Below are 20,429 nucleotides of genomic sequence, written 5' to 3'. Positions count from 1 at the left end.
TCGTTTTTACCATTTTCATCAAAGTTTGAGCGTGGATGGGCCTGTTACAGGTTCTATATCTGTTAGACCACCGCAGTTGTTTTGGCTTGGCATGCCAATGTGGATTAATGTGGGATGTTGAAGATGAGTATTGAATTGTGCCACTCTTGCTATAAGAGCATTGCGTTAAGTAGGGTGTGACGCAGATTAGTGGCCACTTCTATTACCCGACATTCAAGCGCTGAGTTGGAATTGAACAGCGTTAATAAGCTGTGCACATATAATGCAAAGCAATCAAACCGTGTCAAAAACTATGATGTCAATTGAACAACTTAGGATTGATACTTTGCTCAGAATTGAATATCAGATAATGTATTGGAAATTGTGCCTCCAAAAGTCGCACAAGTTTGTGGAGCGCGACGCATACATGAGAAAATAACAAGGCAAGGACAAAAGACTGAAAAGAGATAGCTTCAGTCTTAGATCCATACTCCATTCCCATTTAAGTAGCGAAGAGCTTGGTTTGGTTTCGACGCGAAAACAAAAAAGCAGGGTTTGGGCCAAATATGGAAAATGGAAGAACGGTCGGGGATGGTGTTTGGGTCGACAGCCCAATATAGGCCCGTTGTAAAGAAGCAACGGTTTTGAACTGCTAGAGATGGATTTCTTTTCTGTGTCTATTTCTTTTCAATTTTTATTAGGATAAATTGTTCCAGATCTTGAATTTCGATAAGGATTTGAATACCGGGTGTTTGATCGGCCGGCTCTAATTTGCATAAGATTGTTAATGGAAGAAAGGGTGGTTTTTCGTCCTTCCATGTCCATTCAAACTGCCGCAGTAGAGTCATAATCTTTGGAGGAAAAGAAAGCTTTGTCCCCAAATGGTGCCGTTTTATTATTACAACGTTACAAAGATGGAAACTATTTACTACAATATAACTTTATGAATTCGATTTATTTCTTAGCGATCACATAAAATACTCAAGGCTAGATAAATTTTTATGCAGAATATAACATAACAGTATGAAGAAAAAGGGCCGATGAAAATTTCACCAATTGCCACATAAGGCTTTATTAATACCACGTAAGAATACAATAAACACTACTTGCGGATATTGTACAAAGGCCAATTACGTACCGAGAGATTCACAGTTCGAGCAAGGAAAAGAATATAAAGCCTAACTCCAAGAACCAAAAGAAAATTTGAGAGAAGGCAAAAAAAAAAAAAAAGCAAGGAAAATATGATACATACAGGAAAAAAAGAGTGTAATTAAAGGATCTAAACAGTTGAAGGTAAAATGCTTAATCCTAAATGGCTACAATTTGCAGAAGACGGCCACATTAAAGCTCCATTCCTCCTTTCCCCTCGTATCGAGTTGAAAAGACGAGAGTTCATCAACTAAACCGTTCTCAGATCAGTTCCTCAACTACTTTGAAAACATTTCTGTTCTTATATAGGAAACTTGGGGAACTTCCATGAGATCAACGCCTTGCTGCTATAAGCAAAGGCGGATTCTTCGCTCTTCCCTCTCTTCACCCGTTATGCTGGAGGATTGGCAGTCTCTTTCTGCCTTACGTTTTTTATAGGGCACAAACCCTTTCAGGCACTTACTTGAAGTTGCTGTTTTCTCACTTGTTTTCAGCTCAAGAACAGGGTAACTTTCTTTTCCCTCGTAAGGAAGTTGCCTGCTCTGGGTCTCACCATCTATATTTTTATCTACATTCTCCCCCCCATTTACTGATCCAGAGTTCGAACCAGTCCAGGATCCCTCCTTATGAATTTCTTTATCTTGAATTTCTTCAGGATCCAAATGTATTTTCATAGTCTCCCGCTTGTGGAAATGAAATGGTACACCGCCACAAATAGCATACAATGGCACGGGAGCAGAGGAGCCAGCTCCTATTGAATTGGACTTTTCTTTTTGGAATTGCAGGTAACAAAGTGCCCCAGGAAGATCATGTGTTGAAAAATGATTCCAAGTGCATTCCCTATTCTCATGTTGCAGTTCTGTGCCCATAAAGTTCAATGGCAACGGTTGCACATGTTTTCCATCATTCGTGGCTAATGGTGATAATTTGGAATTCTCTATGGTTGGAGATGATGGTCCAGGGCACTCACTGACCAGTACAGTTCTTCCAAAGAGCTTGAAACTCCAACTAGATGTTTCTCCCACTAGATCTTCTTCAGAGAAGACATTTTCTCTGGGAAATAAGTCGAGTTTCTGGACCTTCAGGCAAACGAAAATAATAATTAAAATCGCTGAGGAGCCCTTGTTTAGATTATTAGAGGCAGACAAATAAAATGACAGTTAAAAGATGAAGCTGCTACCTTGGGAGATTGTTCATCAGGAACTGTAGCAGTTACTGTGGCTGGTGATGCACAGCCATGATCTTCAGGTGTCAAGTTGGGTTCGCAAAATGTGAATTTGGCAGAATTGCAACAACCAGCACATGAAACTGGTGATGAGCTACTGTTTGGTGTATTAGAATCAATTGAACCAAGAGCATCTGAACCAACTGCAGATAATACTGATTTTGGAGATTGGTTTTCTTGTTCTGAAACTGAAACATGTGGAGATGAAGACTGCAGTGGCTGCTCCAATATTGAGGTATCTTTATTGAGTGGATGCACCATTTTGCGGGGGTAGGGACGCATAGGTTTTCGCTTTGGTCGTGGAGGGGGAATTTCAATTGGTTCTACTGAACTTGTGGTGTTGCCACTTGCCTCTCTCACAACCTATACTCAACACAAATCTGAGTAAGAACCTATATGAACATGACAAGTGAACCCTTTTAACAACGTTGCACGCCTTGGGGTCACTTAGGGCATATAGATATTATGGTAGAGTAGAGAATGGGTACTGGAATAAGAGCAGTAAACCTTAGAGAAGAATTTCTGAGCATGACTTCTAATTTGAACTGCAGTCTTGGTGCCTACATGCTCTGTCAAAAAGTAAGAGTAATTCAAGACTTGTGGGTTCGGAAAGAATGTGCACAAGAAGTAAATTTTCTTGCCCAATTTATACCTTCAATCCGTCTCCAAGCTCGACCATAAAGTTTTAAGGCTTCAAGGAACTTCTTATGCTCATCTTCTGTCCATCTTTCTCTTTGTTTTGTGATTGTGTACGGTTTCCTCACCTAATAAAAGATGATTGGAAAGGATGTTAACTGGATATTCAGATCATCATCCACTACACAGGAGCAGAACCAAGGTCATTTTTTGGAATAAAACCTTGGGAGAGTAGTCATTCCCACAAGTAAACTGCTCTTTAAGCTGGGGACCAGTCACAGCATGCAGGCCGGCATTCAATGAAATTCCATTGCCTGCTGGGAGAGCTGTATTTGATTGAGCCTCTCCACCCTGATCCTATTATAACAAAGGGATAACCAAGTTAGGAAAAATGCACACCCACTTCAGTCACAAAATTCTTCAATTTAATAATGGAACTGAAACATTTAGCAGTTTGATAAATTTATTGATGCACGAAAATTATGGTAATTACATGTCCACTGAATTCATAAATAAAGAAGCTCAACAAATCAAGACTCTAAGTATCATAGGTCATATTAAAGTTTGCCGAAAATCAAAACCAGATACAACCACGATGTTCAGTAACAGGCAAGGCAAGTCATCACCAAAAAGAAAACCCACCAACCATTTGAATTTCACAATCCCAACAAAAATAAAGCTACAGGAAATTTATTGCCAGTTACATAGATAGAGAAAACAACTAAAACTCAAGAAGAAAACATGACCAATGGTTCTGCTTTTAAAAAAAGGAGTTCTTCTTAGCAATTCGTGAAGTTGTTACCAATAGTATTATTGTATCACCAGGATTTGATATATTTATATTTACTTCCAGTCAAATTAGTTGTTAAATTGCTTTGAAAAAGGTCATAGAACCCAGAGAACCAAGAAAAAAAAAGAATATAATAGTGAATAAATACCTGAACAGCCATAGCAGTAGAGATCACCAATCCTCCTACCATGCAAGATCTCGTTCTCCAACAAAGAAATGTTCTCCTTGGCTTATCTCTTTCAGAGCTCCAAATGATAGCAAGACTTTTTCTCTGTCTTCCTCACGACCATAACTAAACAAAATAGTCACAAAAATTTTCAACCTTCCTCTCTAAACATCACCAGCAGAAAATTTTAGCTTTTATAAATTTCTTTGTTCTCCGAATCAATCAAATTCGCTACAGTACTAAGACCTTTTGATCCACTCCAGAAAACCATAAAGTCGTTAAAAAAAATGAATTTGAACTTTTCCCTTCAGGCCAACTAATCCCCCAATTAAAAATATAATTCAGAGTTTATAGCTTCCAATTACCTGAAAACTCGTAATCCTCAAACTTTCCGTGCAATTATCGCCGGAAAACCGTTTCTGCTCCAGAATTAAAGTGAAAAGGATACAGAAGAATAAGACAAAGCAGTAGAAGAAGAAAAGAAGAAGAAGAAGAAGAAGAAGAAGAAGAAGAAGAAGAAGGGAAGTGATTTAAGTGAAGCTGAGGGAGAGGAGGAGAGGAACTGCGAGCAGAGGAAGGAAAACAAGGAGAGAAGGAAGAGAGTAATGGGAAATAAGGATCAGTCTACTTGGCTGTTGAGGATAAAAGAAGGGGTAGAGAGGAGAGGAAGCCACGTCAGATACTAATATTTATTTTTTCAATTAAAAATACGGAGAAAGCTCGAGAATTCAATGGAATCTTGTGGCTCACGCCTAACGTCGAGAGAAAAAGCGAGACACGTGGCGGGGTTTGTCTGTGTCTTTGCGCTTTTTATTACACAGCGTGTTTAATTCGGTGGGAGAAATTGAGCGAATACCGGATAAATATATTTTTCTACGCTATATTCATATACTCGCTGCTACACTCCTCTTCTGCTCCACTTGCCACTATCTTATTGCCACGTTGTATGCCTGAAATCTTTTCATTTTCTTTTTTTATTTTTTGTGGTCTTTTTTTATTAGCAATAAGTGAAAATAACGCAGTAAGACAGTAATTCTTAGCTTACGCCCTTTTCTCCGACATCTTTATCTGGTGAATTTAAACAACGTGAAACTCACTAGTTTTAAAAAATAATAACAAATTGTATTTTTAAAACAAATTAAATTATTATAGGTCCGCAAACGAGGTACTCATAATTAATTATTTTTAATGATAAATTTTAATATCCTATATAGACCTATATATGATTTATAATTTATACAAATGGGGATTATAAAATGTAAAATTACATAATAATTATATATTAAATATTTATATTTTTTGATATTTATATGATTAAAAATCAATAATTTTTATGAATTAAATTAATACAGAAAAAAAAAAGTAGGTGTTTGAATTTTCTTGAATTAGTATATAGAAGTAATTGGAATGTCCGCTAAAACGGATAGAAAAGATAAGATTTCTATTTTTCTATTTAAGTGTTTGCATACGTGTATATGTATAAAAAACAAAAATCAAAGGAAGGCGGTGATTGGTCTAAGCACGCGAGTAGCCATGTGAACGCTACCTCCATAACTGAATGGTATGGATAATTATTAATATCACAAAGAAATTACGATATTTATGTGACAGAGAAAATCCAAAATATCTTCAGCCGCTAAAATAACGAGATAAACAGCGACGAAAGGGAATTTGTTTTTATTTTATTTTAAAAAGAATAGTTTATTTCTAAGAAAATTTAGTAAAGGGATACAACAAGGGTCTATCAGGTGACTTTTATGCACTTTTTGCCACGTCAGAGGCACTGGCAACCCGCACTCGCGAAAGCAGCCATGTGTTGTTTTCATATTAAGGAGAGAAGGAAAGATAAAGGATATGGACATATTTTCATATTAAGGGGAGAAGTAAAGATAAAGGATATGGATGGTTGTAGGCCACTCGTTTCCAGCTGGGACTGTTTTCTTTTTTTATTCCGAAAAATTGTAAGCCACATGCTTTTCCATGTTTAGGTTTCCGCTTCTGCAAATAATTTAGTGCGTGCGACCTTACCCTCCTTGTTTCCACTAGTCTATTAATAAATGGTGGAATTTTTTGGAGATTTTTTTAAAAAAATTGCAATTAAATAATGTTGCATCACCTGGCCCTGTTGTACATAAAATTATAGTGTAATCTTAAAAATTAAGATTGAATTAATTCGGCTTCTTAAACTTCAAGATCGCAGGTAGGGCTGAATTAACAATAGACTATAATTTTATTATTATTATTATGGGAAGTACTGTACTGTAGTGTAGTGTAGGGGAGAAGAAAACATTCAAAGCTGTGGTAAAGAAGAGAGAGAAAGAGGGTAGTGTAAAGCGAAATTAGGCAGAGCCAGGTGGCAAATAACATGGAATGTTCTTGTCAACATTAAAAAGTTGAAACGAGAGGCCCAAGATCTTTCTCTTGATATTGTCTTTCCTTCTCAGTACCCCTCTTGCGCATTATCATTTCGAACGCCTAACCACCTTCACCAAATTCTATAATTTCATGATGTTAATTGAAAATTATTTTTACTTTTTTATAAATATAAATGTAGTTTGCCTTTAACAAAATAGCTCGCATAATAAATTTTTAAATTATTTTGTGTTTCTGGTCTGAATGATAGAGCAACAATTGGTGCTTTTACTTCTGGGAGATTTTGTTTACTTTTGCGATTGACTGTGTTATGGGTACTCCTGGCTTTTCTTTTTCTTCAACAGTTTATTCATTTATTTATATTTTTTCAATATTGATGAGTGATTAAATGAATTTTTCTTTTTGCAATTCAATATTTACAATTGAGATTTTTTTTCCTTGAAAGATGAGTAAAGATTAAGTGAGCAAAAAGATTAAAAAAAAAAAGAAATAACAGGAAATAAAGAGCGGATATAAATATTGGATGGACACTAGTAAAAAAAAAACATGAGTTGATGTGGATGTTCAAATTATTTTATTTAGTTGTTTTTTAAGTAATGAAAAATTCTTAAATTAAAATCAATAAATTATTTTCTTATAAATTGAAATTTAGAATTTATATTATTATTTAGTTTAAACTATTGAGTATTTAAAATTAATTTAAATTTGTATCGGTAAATTCATTAAGAGTATAATATTTTTTAATTTAAAATATATTTCATATTAAATATGTGAATTCAAAACTACTATTTAAAATCAAATATAATAAATTTATATATTCCATTTCACCGTTCAAAAATTAGAGTTAAAAATAATAATAAAAAAACAAGTGAAGCCTAAAAGTTCAATAACCATGAAGTCATGGTTGTTGCCAACTTAGCTAAGTATCTAATTGGTCATTGCTCATTTAGAGCTAGATAGATCTATGTTGAAAAAAAAAAAAAAAAAAAAGAGAAAAAGCAAGCTAGATAGATGTATGCAAGTTTGTGGATGTGTAAGTCTGGCAATTGGGTATTGGGTGGGTGGCGTGGAGGTGGGTCCCTTATTCTCTGTGTTTTGATCGTGATTTTCGTAAGGTCAATCCTCTTAAATTTGTGGTTCTCGTTCTTTATCCTTTGTTGTGATTGTCATTATTCCTATTTAGAATTCTGACTTTTCTTCTTTTTTTTTGTAAAAAAAAAAAATATTTTTTCCAGATACTCGTTGGATATTCATATTACAGTAGTGGCCACTTCCGTTTCTGGCTTTTTATTAGGTTTCTTCGGTTCATAATTAGATATGGACAATATTTTCCAACCTTTGTATTAAATTAAAGGAAAATAGTATTCCAAAAAAAATGCTGATCATTTATGTCGGATTGAAGTGTTTGTAGGAAAATATATTAATCTATGTAACAATTGAGCTATATTATATATTGAGGTTTTTCTATATAAAAAAAAAATAGTGTGCTGATATTGCACGTCAATTTTTTTAATAAAAAATTAATTTATTAAATTATTTTTTCAATAAGTAAAATTTGTAATTGTTTATAGTATAATATAAATATTACATTACCGTTATATGCCGCACAAAACAATTCTCACCATGTTTTTTCAACAATTAATTTTATTAATATTTATAAAAAAAAACTTATTAAATTAAATTAAATTGATTAGCAAATTATTTAATATATCCAATTTAGAGTTCAAAAGATTAAGCAATAAAATCTTGAAAAAACAACATAATAAAGATAATACATCACAAATATAAAGTTAAACAGTAGGTTCAACTCATTATTTTCAATAATAAATAATAGCTGCATACTATTGTTTATGGTAATCCTCCATCTCAATTTTATACAATTAGTTGATCTGTTTTGACTATGTTTTTTTTTAACTTCAATCTTATTTTATATTCTTTTATTTTTTTATATTTCTCGTATGATTAATCATTTTGCTGATTTAATCGTAAAATTTTATCAATATTATTTATTGTCTTATGATTAATTTCTTTTAATTTTTTAGATTTGTCTAACTTTTATAATCTTTCCCCCTTTTTGGCCTTGTAATGCAGTTATTGCATGAATAAAAAAAATAAAAAAAACTCCCAAATTCCGTTTATAATAAGTTGGAAATGCTATAATATTGGGTGTTATTTAGGCGCAAATGGATCGAATTGGTTGTGATCTATTCATTAAGAAATGGTATTGTAAATTTGTAGCCCAGTTCAATGGAATTGGATCACAGCTAAGATGGGCCTCTTTGAATTCTGTATCTCAAAACTTCAGGCCCCGTTTATTTATTTTACTTTTTGTTTGAATTAACAAAATTAAGATGTGGCCCTATCATTGGCTCAGTAAATCAGAGAGGGTGTGTGCCAATTTGCCAAATGTAATGACTATTTGGGTCAAATTATGTATTTTGCCCTCTTGAATCATGTTAATATTTTTTTTAAAATAAAAATTAAAAATTAGAGAATAGAATCTAAAATCTATCAAATTTATTTAAATATACATTTTAATATTATATTTATGCATGTTAAAAAAAAACTACTGAGAAAATAAGTGCTAAATTTGCTATATTCAAACGTTATAATCTATCACCTGGATCGCATTCCAAATAACCAGCTCTTTGTTCGAAATGCGAATCGAAAGATGGCTGGAGAATCGGACAACCGCAAAGGAAGCTCGCGAAGTCTGTTTCAGGGACAACGATGGGGCCTTTACTTGCTGGCCGGAAATGGATTTCTCACCTCTTCATAGGAACTGCTAGTAGTTTCCAAACCAGATGCAGGTTTTACAATATAATTAACCATAATATGCTTTTTTTTAATTAAAAAATTTGGTAGTTTTTAATTTATCTGATAATTGCAAGAGTGTCAACTGTGTCATTTACAAGATAAATTTATTTTTCTTTTCTTTTTTTTTCCTAATAAAAAAAAAGAAAATTGATTATAATATGAAACTTGATAACTATTTCATATGATTGATTTGGTTTCTATAATTATTCTATAGATTGCATTAGGTGCCGAGGCATACAAATATATATAAAATTCATATGATACATAAAAGCTTTATTCGGTGAATATAAATTGAAAAGTAAACTCCAAAATTTACTCAATCAATAAATTGACTCGATTTATAAAATTTATTATATTATTAAAAATAATAAAAAAATATCACGTCAGATATTGTTAAATTCGGTAAAATTTAAATCTTTTAACTTTTTGCAATTCCTTCAATATTATTCATAATTGCACTCGAATAAATTTGACAAATCAAAGATATAAAATATAGAAAAAATGAACTCGAAAGCGTTCGAAGAATTTTAAGGAGGAAATTTTAGTTATTATTATTGATAAAAATTCGTCTCTTTTTTTTATTTTATTTGAGTTTTGAGAGGAAATTTTAAGAAGAAAATGAACTATAAGTGAAGAAATGAAGTGCACTTTATTTGAAACAGTTTCATTCTCACTGTCTTCGGCTTCCTCCTCCGCCACTATTGCATTTGCTCTTACTGACCGGTTGCCGCCTGCCACTTAATCGTCATCATCATCGTCTTCAATCCCAATGGAGGACCTGGTTGTAGGTTCCATGAGGAGAGTACTCTCTCGTATGTCGATGGAGGATCCACAACTTCTCTCCTATTAAAACATTGGCTTCTTCCTTTGCCTATTCGCCATCATTGTAGTTGTAGTTGCAGTTGCAGCTGCTCTTTTTTGCATCTACCCTTGTGAAAGTTCGGGCAAGCCATACTGAAATAATGATACTTGCAAGGATCACGACGGCGAGCCTTCTCTCCAAGATGAGCGCATGGACATTCCGTCTAGCCATGTGACCTCTCATACGCAATCTCTCACCTTGAACTCATATATGTGAAAATAATCACAGAAAAAGGCATCTTTAGGTAAATTCAGGATATTGCTTAATAAGTTCGACTTATTTAATGGAAGGTAATGGTAGAGCACTGTTAAGGAGTTAAAAAAAATAAAAATTGTCATTTTTGTAGTTATAGAATAAGGAGGGTAAAAATGACGTCAACTCATCATTGAGGGATTTGGACGATCAGATTTGAATGAAGATACTTTATAATCAGCGGAGCGGTAGAGTATAGAAGAGATGTGATTGGATAATTTTTTACTCGGTCACTGAATTTTAATTACTTTTACTTTTTGATATGACAAAGATTTTTTTTAAAAAAAAAATTAAGCCACATAAGACCGCTACATGTGATTTCATAAGAAAATTTATAAAAAATTTATTTGAGTGGCTATTTCAATTTTTTTAAAAATAAATGAAAATTTAGTGATCTAATAAAATATAACTAAAATTTAATGGTTATAAATAAAAATTATTTGAGTTTTTTGGTAGCATAGGCACTATCTAATAATGTTTCCTAAAACAAAATACAAAAGGAAATGTAAAAAATGATATCGAAAAAGGATGGAAACCTGAAAATATTCCCATTTCTTTCCTTCAAAAAAACAAAAAAATAGGACATACCAAGGATATTCGCATTACAAAGCAAACGGAACTATAACTCTTTAAGACACACTCACTAAGCTCAGCCTGAGAAAAAACCTGGGACGTGTCGCCTATTGCGTAAAAAGCGCGCCACTCCTCTTCTCTTAGCTTTCGATAGGCCAAGCGTTACCCTCATATTCATCTTGCATATTCTCTTTCCTCCCTCCCTCACACATCCACAGTTTCTTTATAAAATCCTGTTAGGCAATCCAATCCAATCCCTGACCACACCCTTCACCTCTCGCCACGCTTTAGATTCCATTTCCCATTTCATTTTGTCCATTTCTTCTATCATTCACGCCTAATCTCTGCTTTTTTTCCAGGTGCACATATGCTGTATCACCTATATATGTATCATATATCATATTCTTCTTTTATTTCCTCTCTGTAACATTCTCTCTTCCTCTTGATTTCTTTTCTTCTAGATCCGTGCTCTAATTCAACTCATCAATGGCCGTCGCCACCGATAAGCTCACTCCCCTCAAATCTGCTGTTGCTGGACTCAATCAAATCAGGTTTCTATTTCTTTATCTTTGCTTTGGTTTTTGTTTTATTACTGTTAGATTTCTGGTTCTGCTCGATTGATTCGTGTGAATTTAGATTTTGTTCGTTTTTATATGATGAAGCTTGTGGTTTTAAGATCTAATTTTTATTTTTGTTTTGGTAGTGAGAATGAGAAAAATGGATTTATTAGCCTCGTCGCTCGATACCTCAGGTGATTTTATTAAAATTCTGGTTTAATGATTTTTAGCCTCTTGCTTTCTGTTGATCAATAATTTCGGTGAATGTATAAATGATGTTATGAGATCTCAGATTTAACGCTTTAAGATGTGTAACGTTGCTGATTGCTTTTGTTTTGTTGTGATGTTGTTGACTAAAAAGTGGGGAAGCGCAACAGGTGGAATGGAGCAAGATTCAAACACCGACCGATGAAGTAGTGGTTCCTTATGACAGCTTGGCGCCTATTCCTGATGGTAATTATCTATATTAAAACCAGTTTGCTTGCAGTATCTTTCAATTATGAGGTGTTGTATTATTATTATTATTATTTTCTATTAAGTTTTTTTAGAGGATGATGAAGAGTCATCTGCGCTGTTGCAGATCCTGCTGAAACAAAGAAGCTTTTGGACAAACTCGTTGTTCTAAAGCTTAATGGAGGATTGGGAACGACAATGGGCTGCACTGGACCCAAGTATTGCATCCTTGTCGAAATGTTTGATTTATTTTGTTTCTCATTTGCAATCATGGTTAATTTATGTGATTTTCTTTTGGATTATGCAGGTCTGTCATTGAAGTTCGTAATGGATTGACATTCCTTGACCTTATTGTCATCCAGATTGAGGTTTTTGTTATTCTTTCTCTCTCTTCAGTTTTCATTTTCTTTTTTACATTTTTCTAAAGAAGTTTTTGTATCATCCTTTACTGTACTGACTTTGGGGTTACTGTAGAATCTAAATTCTAAATATGGGTGCAACGTTCCCTTGCTTCTAATGAACTCCTTCAACACTCATGATGATACACAAAAGGTGTCAGATTGTCATCTATACTTCAGTTCTTGTCGGCATTTTTTTCTTAGTAGATGTTGAAACTAACTAAATCTTATTGTACTTAGATTATAGAGAAGTACTCAAAATCAAATGTTGAGATTCATACTTTTAATCAGGTATGTAACACTCTACCACTTGATCATGTTACTGAAAAAATAGAAAAGCATAAATTTATCACTTTCCTTATGCAGAGCCAGTATCCTCGTCTGGTTGTTGAGGATTTTACCCCATTGCCAAGCAAAGGGCAGACTGGCAAGGATGGATGGTATAGTCTATATGTTTTGCTGTTTAGACTAAAACTTATTATCAATGACTTCACGTATTTGATTTTGCATTTTGCTCACATGCTATAGTTATTTATTCTATATACCAATCAGATCCTTTAGGAGACAAATTTTTTGAAACACCTGTTTGATGAATGAAGGGATCTTTCTGTGTGGTTCTGTGTATTATCTTTTTGTACAACATAAACTAGCTAAAAAATTTTAAAGTCCATTTCCTATAGAACACAAAAGCATCCGACTTGATCTATCTCTAACAAAGATGAGAGGCTTTCTCATGCTCCTTTGATTTGGATCTACAAAATCTAATGAAAAGCTCTCATATTAACTTGTGGTTAAGAGTCCACTGATCTCCATAATCTATCTCACTCTCACTCCTAAAGTTTCATTCATGGGGCCATTAAAGCTTTGAACAAGTTAATTTTTTTTACTATTATGAACTTAGTTTTTATAAACATTCCTCTTTTCACTTTTTGACTAATATGTATTCCTTAAATTCACCTTTTGTGGATGAATGAAATTTCAATTGGATGCTAATTCAAAAATTAAGCTGTGTTACACACAGCTTCTGTTCATTGTAGCATAGCTTAATTTGTGGAGCTTAGTGGAGCACTACCAACTGAGAAATTTACTGCACCTTGTGAATGTTGTGTAGAATTTTACTTCCAAGACATCTGTGATTTTAGTTTTTAGCTTTTCTGCATGAAGGTTTTTGCAGTAGATGGCATCTGATATTCTCATGTTATAGATTATTGTTTTGAGAAGATATTTTTTAGAGGAATTCTTTTTGTGCTCAATATCATTGCATGCATGTGAAGGTATCCTCCTGGACATGGTGATGTGTTCCCATCCTTGAAGAACAGTGGCAAGCTTGATTCTTTGTTATTACAGGTTGGTGCTTTGATGCAGTTCTTATTCACTCTTTGTTATGAAGTAATTTTTTCCCTTGAGCATACTTATTCCTTTTATCTATTTGCTTACTTCCCTTTGCAGGGCAAGGAGTACGTATTTATTGCCAACTCAGATAACCTTGGTGCTATAGTTGATTTGAGTATCCTGATTTTAGTTCTCAATTTACCTCCAATTTTTGGCGTTTTAGTTTTCTGGCTACTGGTCTTAATGATGAAAATGTTTGGATTGAAGTACTTTAGGAAATTGCCCTTGACTCAGTTCTACAGAAATCTTAAGTCATCTAATCAGAAACAAGAATGAATACTGCATGGAGGTACAGAAATTTCAATTTTGCCAATTGATTCCATTTATGGCTTCAAATCTGTTCCCTCATATTTTCACTCTTTTGCAGGTGACACCCAAAACCCTGGCTGATGTAAAGGGCGGTACTCTCATCTCCTATGAAGGGAAGGTTCAGGTATATACATATTGCTTCATACTTTTCTTTTAACTGCAATGAGCATAGGTTCTCCAAATGCCAGACACTGATACACTAAGCGTTAATCAAAAACTGGTCTCATAAATACTGCTTCACTTTGCAAAGTTCTTGATGTTTCAACTTGATTTGATGTGTCCTGGAAATTCTTTTTACTTCTCCTTCTCACTTTAATGGAAGCTCTCCCCCCCCCCCCCTGCGTCTTCCTTTTCCTCTTCCTGCACCCCCCCTCTGAATAACAAATTAACCTTCCCATTGACTGATTTTGTTCCTTGATCATGTGATGCAGCTGTTGGAGATTGCGCAAGTCCCTGATGAGCATGTAAGCCATGATACTGTCCTTAGACCTTCTGTAGATGCTCTTTTCCTTTTCAAGTTGTGTTCTCTATCTTTATAAGGGAGACCTGGCAGTTCCTTTAAGTTAGATTATGCACTTAGCCTTTGGATAAAAGCAAATGGCACTAATTTAGAAGAGGGAGTGCCTTGACCTCACTTGGGCTTATCATTACCTTCATTAGTGTTCTTGAGAGTATGCTTTCCAAGTTTATGGATTGATTTTTTGTTTGAAACAGGTCAGTGAATTCAAATCAATAGAGAAGTTCAAAATTTTCAATACAAACAACTTGTAAGCCAACTCTGCCATCGATATTGTAATGAAATTGTGATGGTTGATTGGGTACTAAAAGTATGTGTTATAACAGGTGGGTGAGCTTGTCAGCAATTAAAAGGCTGGTGGAAGCTGATGCTCTAAAGATGGAGATAATTCCTAACCCAAAGGTATCTTTATCTCTTCTTCCACACCCATCTTCCCCTCCCCCCCCCCCCCTCCACTGTATGATGTCATGCTCTTGTTCATATTGTTAGATGGCCAAATTGTTGATTCAAATAGATATTATTTCAGGAAGTAGATGGAGTCAAAGTTCTTCAACTAGAAACTGCAGCTGGTGCCGCTATTAGGGTATTCATGTTACACACATTTTTGTTAAAATGCTTTGATGCTGGGTTTTTCCCCCCTTTTCTTTTTTTTATTTGTTTGTTTCTATCTCCCGTTGAACAGTTCTTTGACCATGCAATTGGCATAAATGTTCCTCGATCCCGATTCCTTCCAGTGAAGGCAACTTCAGATTTGCTTCTTGTCCAGGTTGTCTTATTTTCTGTGTTTATATTGAAGCCTTAGCCAGGATTGTGACATGTCAGACTCATCTTGTTGCCGATTTTCGCAGTCTGATCTTTACATCTTGGAGGATGGCTATGTTATCCGAAATAAAGCCAGGCAAAATCCTGCAAATCCTTCTATTGAATTGGGCCCAGAATTTAAGAAGGTGATGGCTTTGTTTTTGAGATAGGGTGTTCTCTCAAGTATATAAAAATATAATATACTGAATGGTTTTGCTTGGTTCTTGACAGGTTTCAAACTTCTTGAGTCGATTTAAGTCGATCCCTAGTATCATTGAGCTTGATAGCCTTAAGGTGACTGGTGATGTGTGGTTTGGTGCTGGTATTACTCTCAAGGTATAACTTGCATAGTTACATCTCTATTGCTTGTAATTTTTCATGTCTTTAGCACCTGACCTCTAAAGATATTCACATAGGTTAGTCATTTATTTGAATGAACATAAAAATAATAAATTTTAATGTATCTATAAAAAAAAAAGAATGATAAGTCTATCCTATTATTATTATTTAAAAATAATACAAATATCATAAAACCATTTCACCTAAGATTTCAAAATTTTCATTATATATATAATTATTTAAGAAAAACAAAATAAAAAAGTGTCAGTTGAGTAATCCCACATTTGCAGTGTATAAAGTTGGTTTATGGCCAACTTTTGAAAGCCAAAACAAGGGATGACGCAGGGTTTCTCAAGCTAAGCACAATGATAGGAAATTACTAGTTCCCCAAAATTGAGTTATAAATTGGAGAATATGGAAAATTCATTTCCAATTTTCTGTTTAAAAAATTGTTGCAACTAAAAATGAAATTCCAGTTTTCAATTTCCTTGGAAACATTTTCTGGAAAGCAGGTGTTGGTTTCCACAATGAAACAGGCCCTAAAATTTTCATTTCCAGATGAGGCCTGGTATTAGAAACTAGGAAACCTGCATTCCTGGTCCTACTACTATTGCTTTTCATCTGTTCATTTCTTTAAATAATTAAATGTATGCATGATTTAATATGTGCATACAGACCTGGCCATGCTCTGTTTCAACCCATGAATCAGACTGGTCAAACCCGGGACTGGTAGCTATCAAATGGTTCTGGTTCATAAACTGGACCGATCATTTATTAGAGCCAGATAAGGGCCTCCCTCCTAATCAAGACTAGAACTGGGCCTATCCGCTTTTCTATATAAATAAATTTATATTGGTTTATTTGGTTCCCATTATTATGTTACAATAGGAACTAAGTAAATGATGTATTATAAATATAAATCTTATAAATTTATGTATTATAAGGCATAAAATATTAATATTGTTGTAGTTTTAAAAAATTTTGAATTGGACAGAATGAAAATCGCTTAGAACCTTAGCCCTTTTTGAATGGGAACCAGTTCAAACCAATGAAGCTTGATGAATCGGCGGTTCCTACCCATGGCTAGGTCTGTGTCCATGTGCAGATGTTATGTACTATATCTGGATCTGTTAAGCCTTTCTCACATAGATTCTGAACCACATCTTGTTAGATGTAAACTTTCCAAAGAATTGTGGGTACAACGAGTACCATATATGGGTGTCCTAGCAATTGCACGAGCTGGGCCTAGTCTCACGTAGGTTTTCCACACTTCTTATTCAGTTACCAATCTATACAATTGTGCAGGCCTGGCCACTGGTCTGGTAAGTGCCCTTAACTGGTGGGTCAGGGCCCGGCCAGGGGATAAACCATAACTGGACTGGTTTCCTGTCTAGTTCAATGCCAGTACAGAGGTGGTTTGGTTCACATGGTGCCTCTAAAGCTGCCATTGTATTTTTTCTTTCTTTTTTTTCTTTTTTAAATCCGGTTCTGGTTCAGGGCCCTGGGAGGGGGGAACCGCAACTGCCCCCCTCCCTATGCCAGTCCAGTTTAGGTTCGCCCTTGAACTGTTAACCCGGGCTGGCAGCTGGCTTGGTCTGCTATTGCATTGTTACTTTTTGTACCAAAGTTTGTATCTGATTCTTTTCAACCTTCGCAGGGGAAAGTCAACATTGCTGCAAAACCTGGTGTAAAATTGGAAATACCTGATGGAGCCATAATTGTGAACAAGGTAATAAAGCATAAAATAATGTCTATTTCGCTATGACTCCTTTCTCCCTCTTAAAAATTTCTGATGTAAAAGAAAAGAGAGGTTAATTTGTTCTAATTGGGTTCATCCTTCTTCTACCCCCATTTATGTCCCCAGGATATTAATGGTCCTGAAGACCTCTAAGAAAGTAGCGGTTGCTAAAAGTGTGGGGGAGACGTGGTGGCTCTTTGAGGAGTCCTTTCTGCATCTCGGAATGCCCTTACATTTTTATGGGAGAATAAGAGAGTTGCATTTGTTTGCTGAGTCTGAATTTGGAATGTCTGCCTAGATACGGTGAACCTGTTTTTTTGTTCATACAAACTTTATAATATAGGGTGTAAAACTAGGTTGGAGTGTGATAGCTCCTACAGACTTATAAATTTGGAAACTTGAGCCCCAATCTCTGGCAATACTATCATCTAGTTTTCTCAAAATGTGCCATGATTGGCGAGAATGGTAATCTTATTGCAAAAATTATTTTGCGTCTGTTGTCCGTGTTTTTAAGGGCCAAACACTTCTGGCTTCGCAAGAAGTGTGTAAAACCAAAACGCACCGTAGATTATGCCTCTTCATTGTGTTCCAGCCAAGGATGGCGTTGATTCCAACTCTTATAAACCTTCTACAACCCTATAATATAAAGGGAGTTAACTAAGATGTTACTCTTATGATGCGCGATTTACCAATTTGATGCAACTTTTAACATTTGGACCCATTTAAACTAGATAAGTAATCATGTTCACAGGACATCTTCAGTTCGATTTTAGGTCAATATATCGTTATTTCAGTGTTTAATTCGATGATTTTTGTTTTTTTTGAATATATTGAGTTTTTTTTTTTGTCAAAGAATATATATTTTTTGTTTTCAAAGGATAGAAACACGCTATGAACAATATATATTAGGCGCATCTTTATTTTTTTTAATATATTTCCTAAGATTGATATATCCTAGACTCATCAACTATTGCTGTAATGATAAGATTCGGACATGACGGCACATTAGTGACGATTTGTGGTGTCATTAAAATAAATATAGTTATGGATTGGCGACACTCTCCATCACAACGAGATTATTTAATAGGATTTTCATATCACTCTAAAGTGAGATCTAAAACATTTATTAATTAATAATATATTTATTTTATTTAATAGAAATGACTTTTAGACGGATATAAAAATCTATTAAATAAAATTTTGACTGGAAGGAAGAAATAGTGAAGGAAATAAGAAAACGACAAAATAAGATATTTGTATTTCTTGGCCTATATCTCTTTTTAAGTGTTTGATTAGGAAAATTAGGATGTGTTAGTTGAAACTTGGAGGAAGATATGATCATTGTTTGACAAAACCAAACAAAATTCCCCATCAATTTTGACTATATATTATTACGTTGACAAATTTAGTTTCCATTTGGATATATATTATTTGTAAATTACTACTTTTATGTTTTACTATTCTATTATGTACTCTTTTTATCTCATTATTTTTTTAATTATTTTAAAATTATTATCTACATTTCTTTTTATATTATAATAATATATAAATTAATTTTTATAGTCTTATTTAATTTAATTTTATTTTTAAAGTTTCTCATTAGTTATTATGTTTTTAAATGAATATTTAATAAAATTTAATATAAATTAATAAAAAATATTTTTTTAATATTTGTAAAAAATAAAGTGGATAATGAAATTAAAATTTTTTTTATTGCATTTTAATATAAAATCTGATTATATTATAGTGCATTACTAAATTTAGAATATAAGCTTTACGAAAATATTAGTCTGAACCAAATTTCAAATAGTTAATTTTTTTAACAGTTTCTGAAATAATAATAAAATTAGCATTGGATTCATAAATATTTATACGTATGCAATATATTTATATGTGAGTTGTCCAGTGAATAAAATTAGTTTGAAGGAAAATTTAAAAATTTATTGAAGTACATTAAAAAATTTTAATAGGATAAAATATTATTAAAATGAAATGAATATATAGTATATGAATTGAGTAAAATTATTTTGAGGACAAATTTAAAAATTCAGTAAGGGAGCAAATTTAATATGTGTAGATAAACTTTTACATTCTGATTGAAACATTTATATACCCACTATTTAATAATTAATATTATTTGCACATAAAATTTTTTATTAGAATTTATTAAATTTTTATATATATGCTTAGAATCATGATAAATAATTAACTGAAACTTATAACTTATTTTAAATTTATTTTTTACAAATTTATTTATTTTTAATATTTACATGTTAATTATATATACTCTTGTGAATACTCTTATTAAAATTTGAATATATACATTTCAATTTATTTTTTAAAATCTCACACATATATATATTGAGTTAAAATTTTATTTAATATCATAATTTAAAAAACGAATTCTTTCTTTAATATTGATAATATATATGATTATAGATGATAGATTTAAAAACATACTAAATTTATAAAGAAAAATAAAATATTTTTTAAAAAAAATTATATTTATTATTTTCTAATAAAAATGAGTATTTAGCTAATGATAGTAATATTTTTATACTTCTATAATTAGTCAGAATGAGTAAATAAAAATCAAAACTTCATGTTAAAATTAACATGATAATTACATTTATGTATTTATAAATTATATAAAATTACCTGCAGTGTACATAAAAAAATCTAAACAAAAATATATATTTTTTAAATTAAAATTATAAATTTAAAAATTTGATTAAAAATCATGAAAATAATATTATGGAAAATAATAAAATAAATGCGCAACACACATTAAAAACTAATATTTGAAAAACAAATATATTTTATTTTCTCTTTAATTAAAGAAAAAATAAAAGAAACCAATGTTTAATTTCTTTTTCTCATTTATTTTTTCTCTAAATAAAAGAAAAATATTTCTATTTTATTGTTTATATATATATATATATCCGTTTGTATAATTTATTTGTAAGAAAAATATTTAAAAAAATTAATTTTTTAAATAATTTTTTATTTTAAATGAAGAATATGATAATTGATTTATAATTTTTTTTAAATTATTTTTGTATTACCTTTGATATATAATAGATTTATAGTGGCTTCCCTAAAA

The 20,429-nt window shown here is 32.7% G+C and overlaps 2 protein-coding genes across 3 annotated transcripts; one reads left to right on the top strand and one right to left on the bottom strand.

Moving 5' to 3' along the window:
* Positions 1 to 1,003: 1,003 nt before the first annotated feature.
* LOC110602723 (protein REVEILLE 1) lies at positions 1,004 to 4,572 on the bottom strand. The gene is made up of 7 exons (XM_021740322.2): positions 4,311 to 4,572; positions 3,928 to 4,071; positions 3,212 to 3,346; positions 3,006 to 3,117; positions 2,861 to 2,922; positions 2,309 to 2,716; positions 1,004 to 2,207 (listed from the first exon to the last, which is right to left on the bottom strand). Exons 2-7 carry the CDS (start codon positions 3,967 to 3,969, stop codon positions 1,476 to 1,478), a joined length of 1,491 nt encoding a protein of 496 aa, XP_021596014.1. The 5' UTR covers positions 3,970 to 4,071; positions 4,311 to 4,572; the 3' UTR covers positions 1,004 to 1,475.
* Positions 4,573 to 10,912: 6,340 nt separating this feature from the next.
* Positions 10,913 to 17,769, top strand: LOC110609274 (UTP--glucose-1-phosphate uridylyltransferase). Of its 2 annotated transcripts, XM_021748737.2 has the most exons (22): positions 10,913 to 11,181; positions 11,284 to 11,373; positions 11,526 to 11,573; positions 11,741 to 11,832; positions 11,960 to 12,050; positions 12,140 to 12,200; positions 12,307 to 12,384; positions 12,471 to 12,521; positions 12,597 to 12,670; positions 13,505 to 13,577; positions 13,680 to 13,737; positions 13,865 to 13,911; positions 13,990 to 14,055; positions 14,363 to 14,395; positions 14,646 to 14,698; positions 14,775 to 14,850; positions 14,975 to 15,031; positions 15,131 to 15,214; positions 15,297 to 15,395; positions 15,481 to 15,585; positions 17,246 to 17,317; positions 17,453 to 17,769. In XM_021748737.2, the coding sequence occupies exons 2-22, from the start codon at positions 11,309 to 11,311 to the stop codon at positions 17,477 to 17,479; spliced, it is 1,410 nt and encodes a 469-aa protein (XP_021604429.1). In that variant the 5' UTR covers positions 10,913 to 11,181; positions 11,284 to 11,308; the 3' UTR covers positions 17,480 to 17,769. The 2 variants fall into 2 exon arrangements, with proteins under 2 accessions (XP_021604429.1, XP_021604430.1); XM_021748738.2 differs by lacking the exon at positions 10,913 to 11,181 and having other exon boundaries at positions 11,195 to 11,373.
* Positions 17,770 to 20,429: the final 2,660 nt, after the last annotated feature.

The sequence above is a fragment of the Manihot esculenta genome, chromosome 2, assembly GCF_001659605.2.
Source record: "Manihot esculenta cultivar AM560-2 chromosome 2, M.esculenta_v8, whole genome shotgun sequence".
Classification (NCBI taxonomy): domain Eukaryota; kingdom Viridiplantae; phylum Streptophyta; class Magnoliopsida; order Malpighiales; family Euphorbiaceae; genus Manihot; species Manihot esculenta.
This window is presented reverse-complemented; position numbering and strand designations above follow the sequence as displayed.

Coding starts and splice junctions, on each gene's coding strand:
- LOC110609274 (XM_021748737.2), top strand. CDS start 11,309: ATGGCCGTCGCCACCGATAAGCTCACTCCCCTCAAATCTGCTGTTGCT. Junction 12,201..12,306: donor TTATTGTCATCCAGATTGAG/GTTTTTGTTATT, acceptor GGGTTACTGTAG/AATCTAAATTCTAAATATGG. Junction 14,699..14,774: donor ATTTTCAATACAAACAACTT/GTAAGCCAACTC, acceptor GTGTTATAACAG/GTGGGTGAGCTTGTCAGCAA.
- LOC110602723 (XM_021740322.2), bottom strand. CDS start 3,969: ATGGTAGGAGGATTGGTGATCTCTACTGCTATGGCTGTTCAG. Junction 2,923..3,005: donor AGCTTGGAGACGGATTGAAG/GTATAAATTGGG, acceptor ACTTTTTGACAG/AGCATGTAGGCACCAAGACT. Junction 2,208..2,308: donor CTGATGAACAATCTCCCAAG/GTAGCAGCTTCA, acceptor GTTTGCCTGAAG/GTCCAGAAACTCGACTTATT.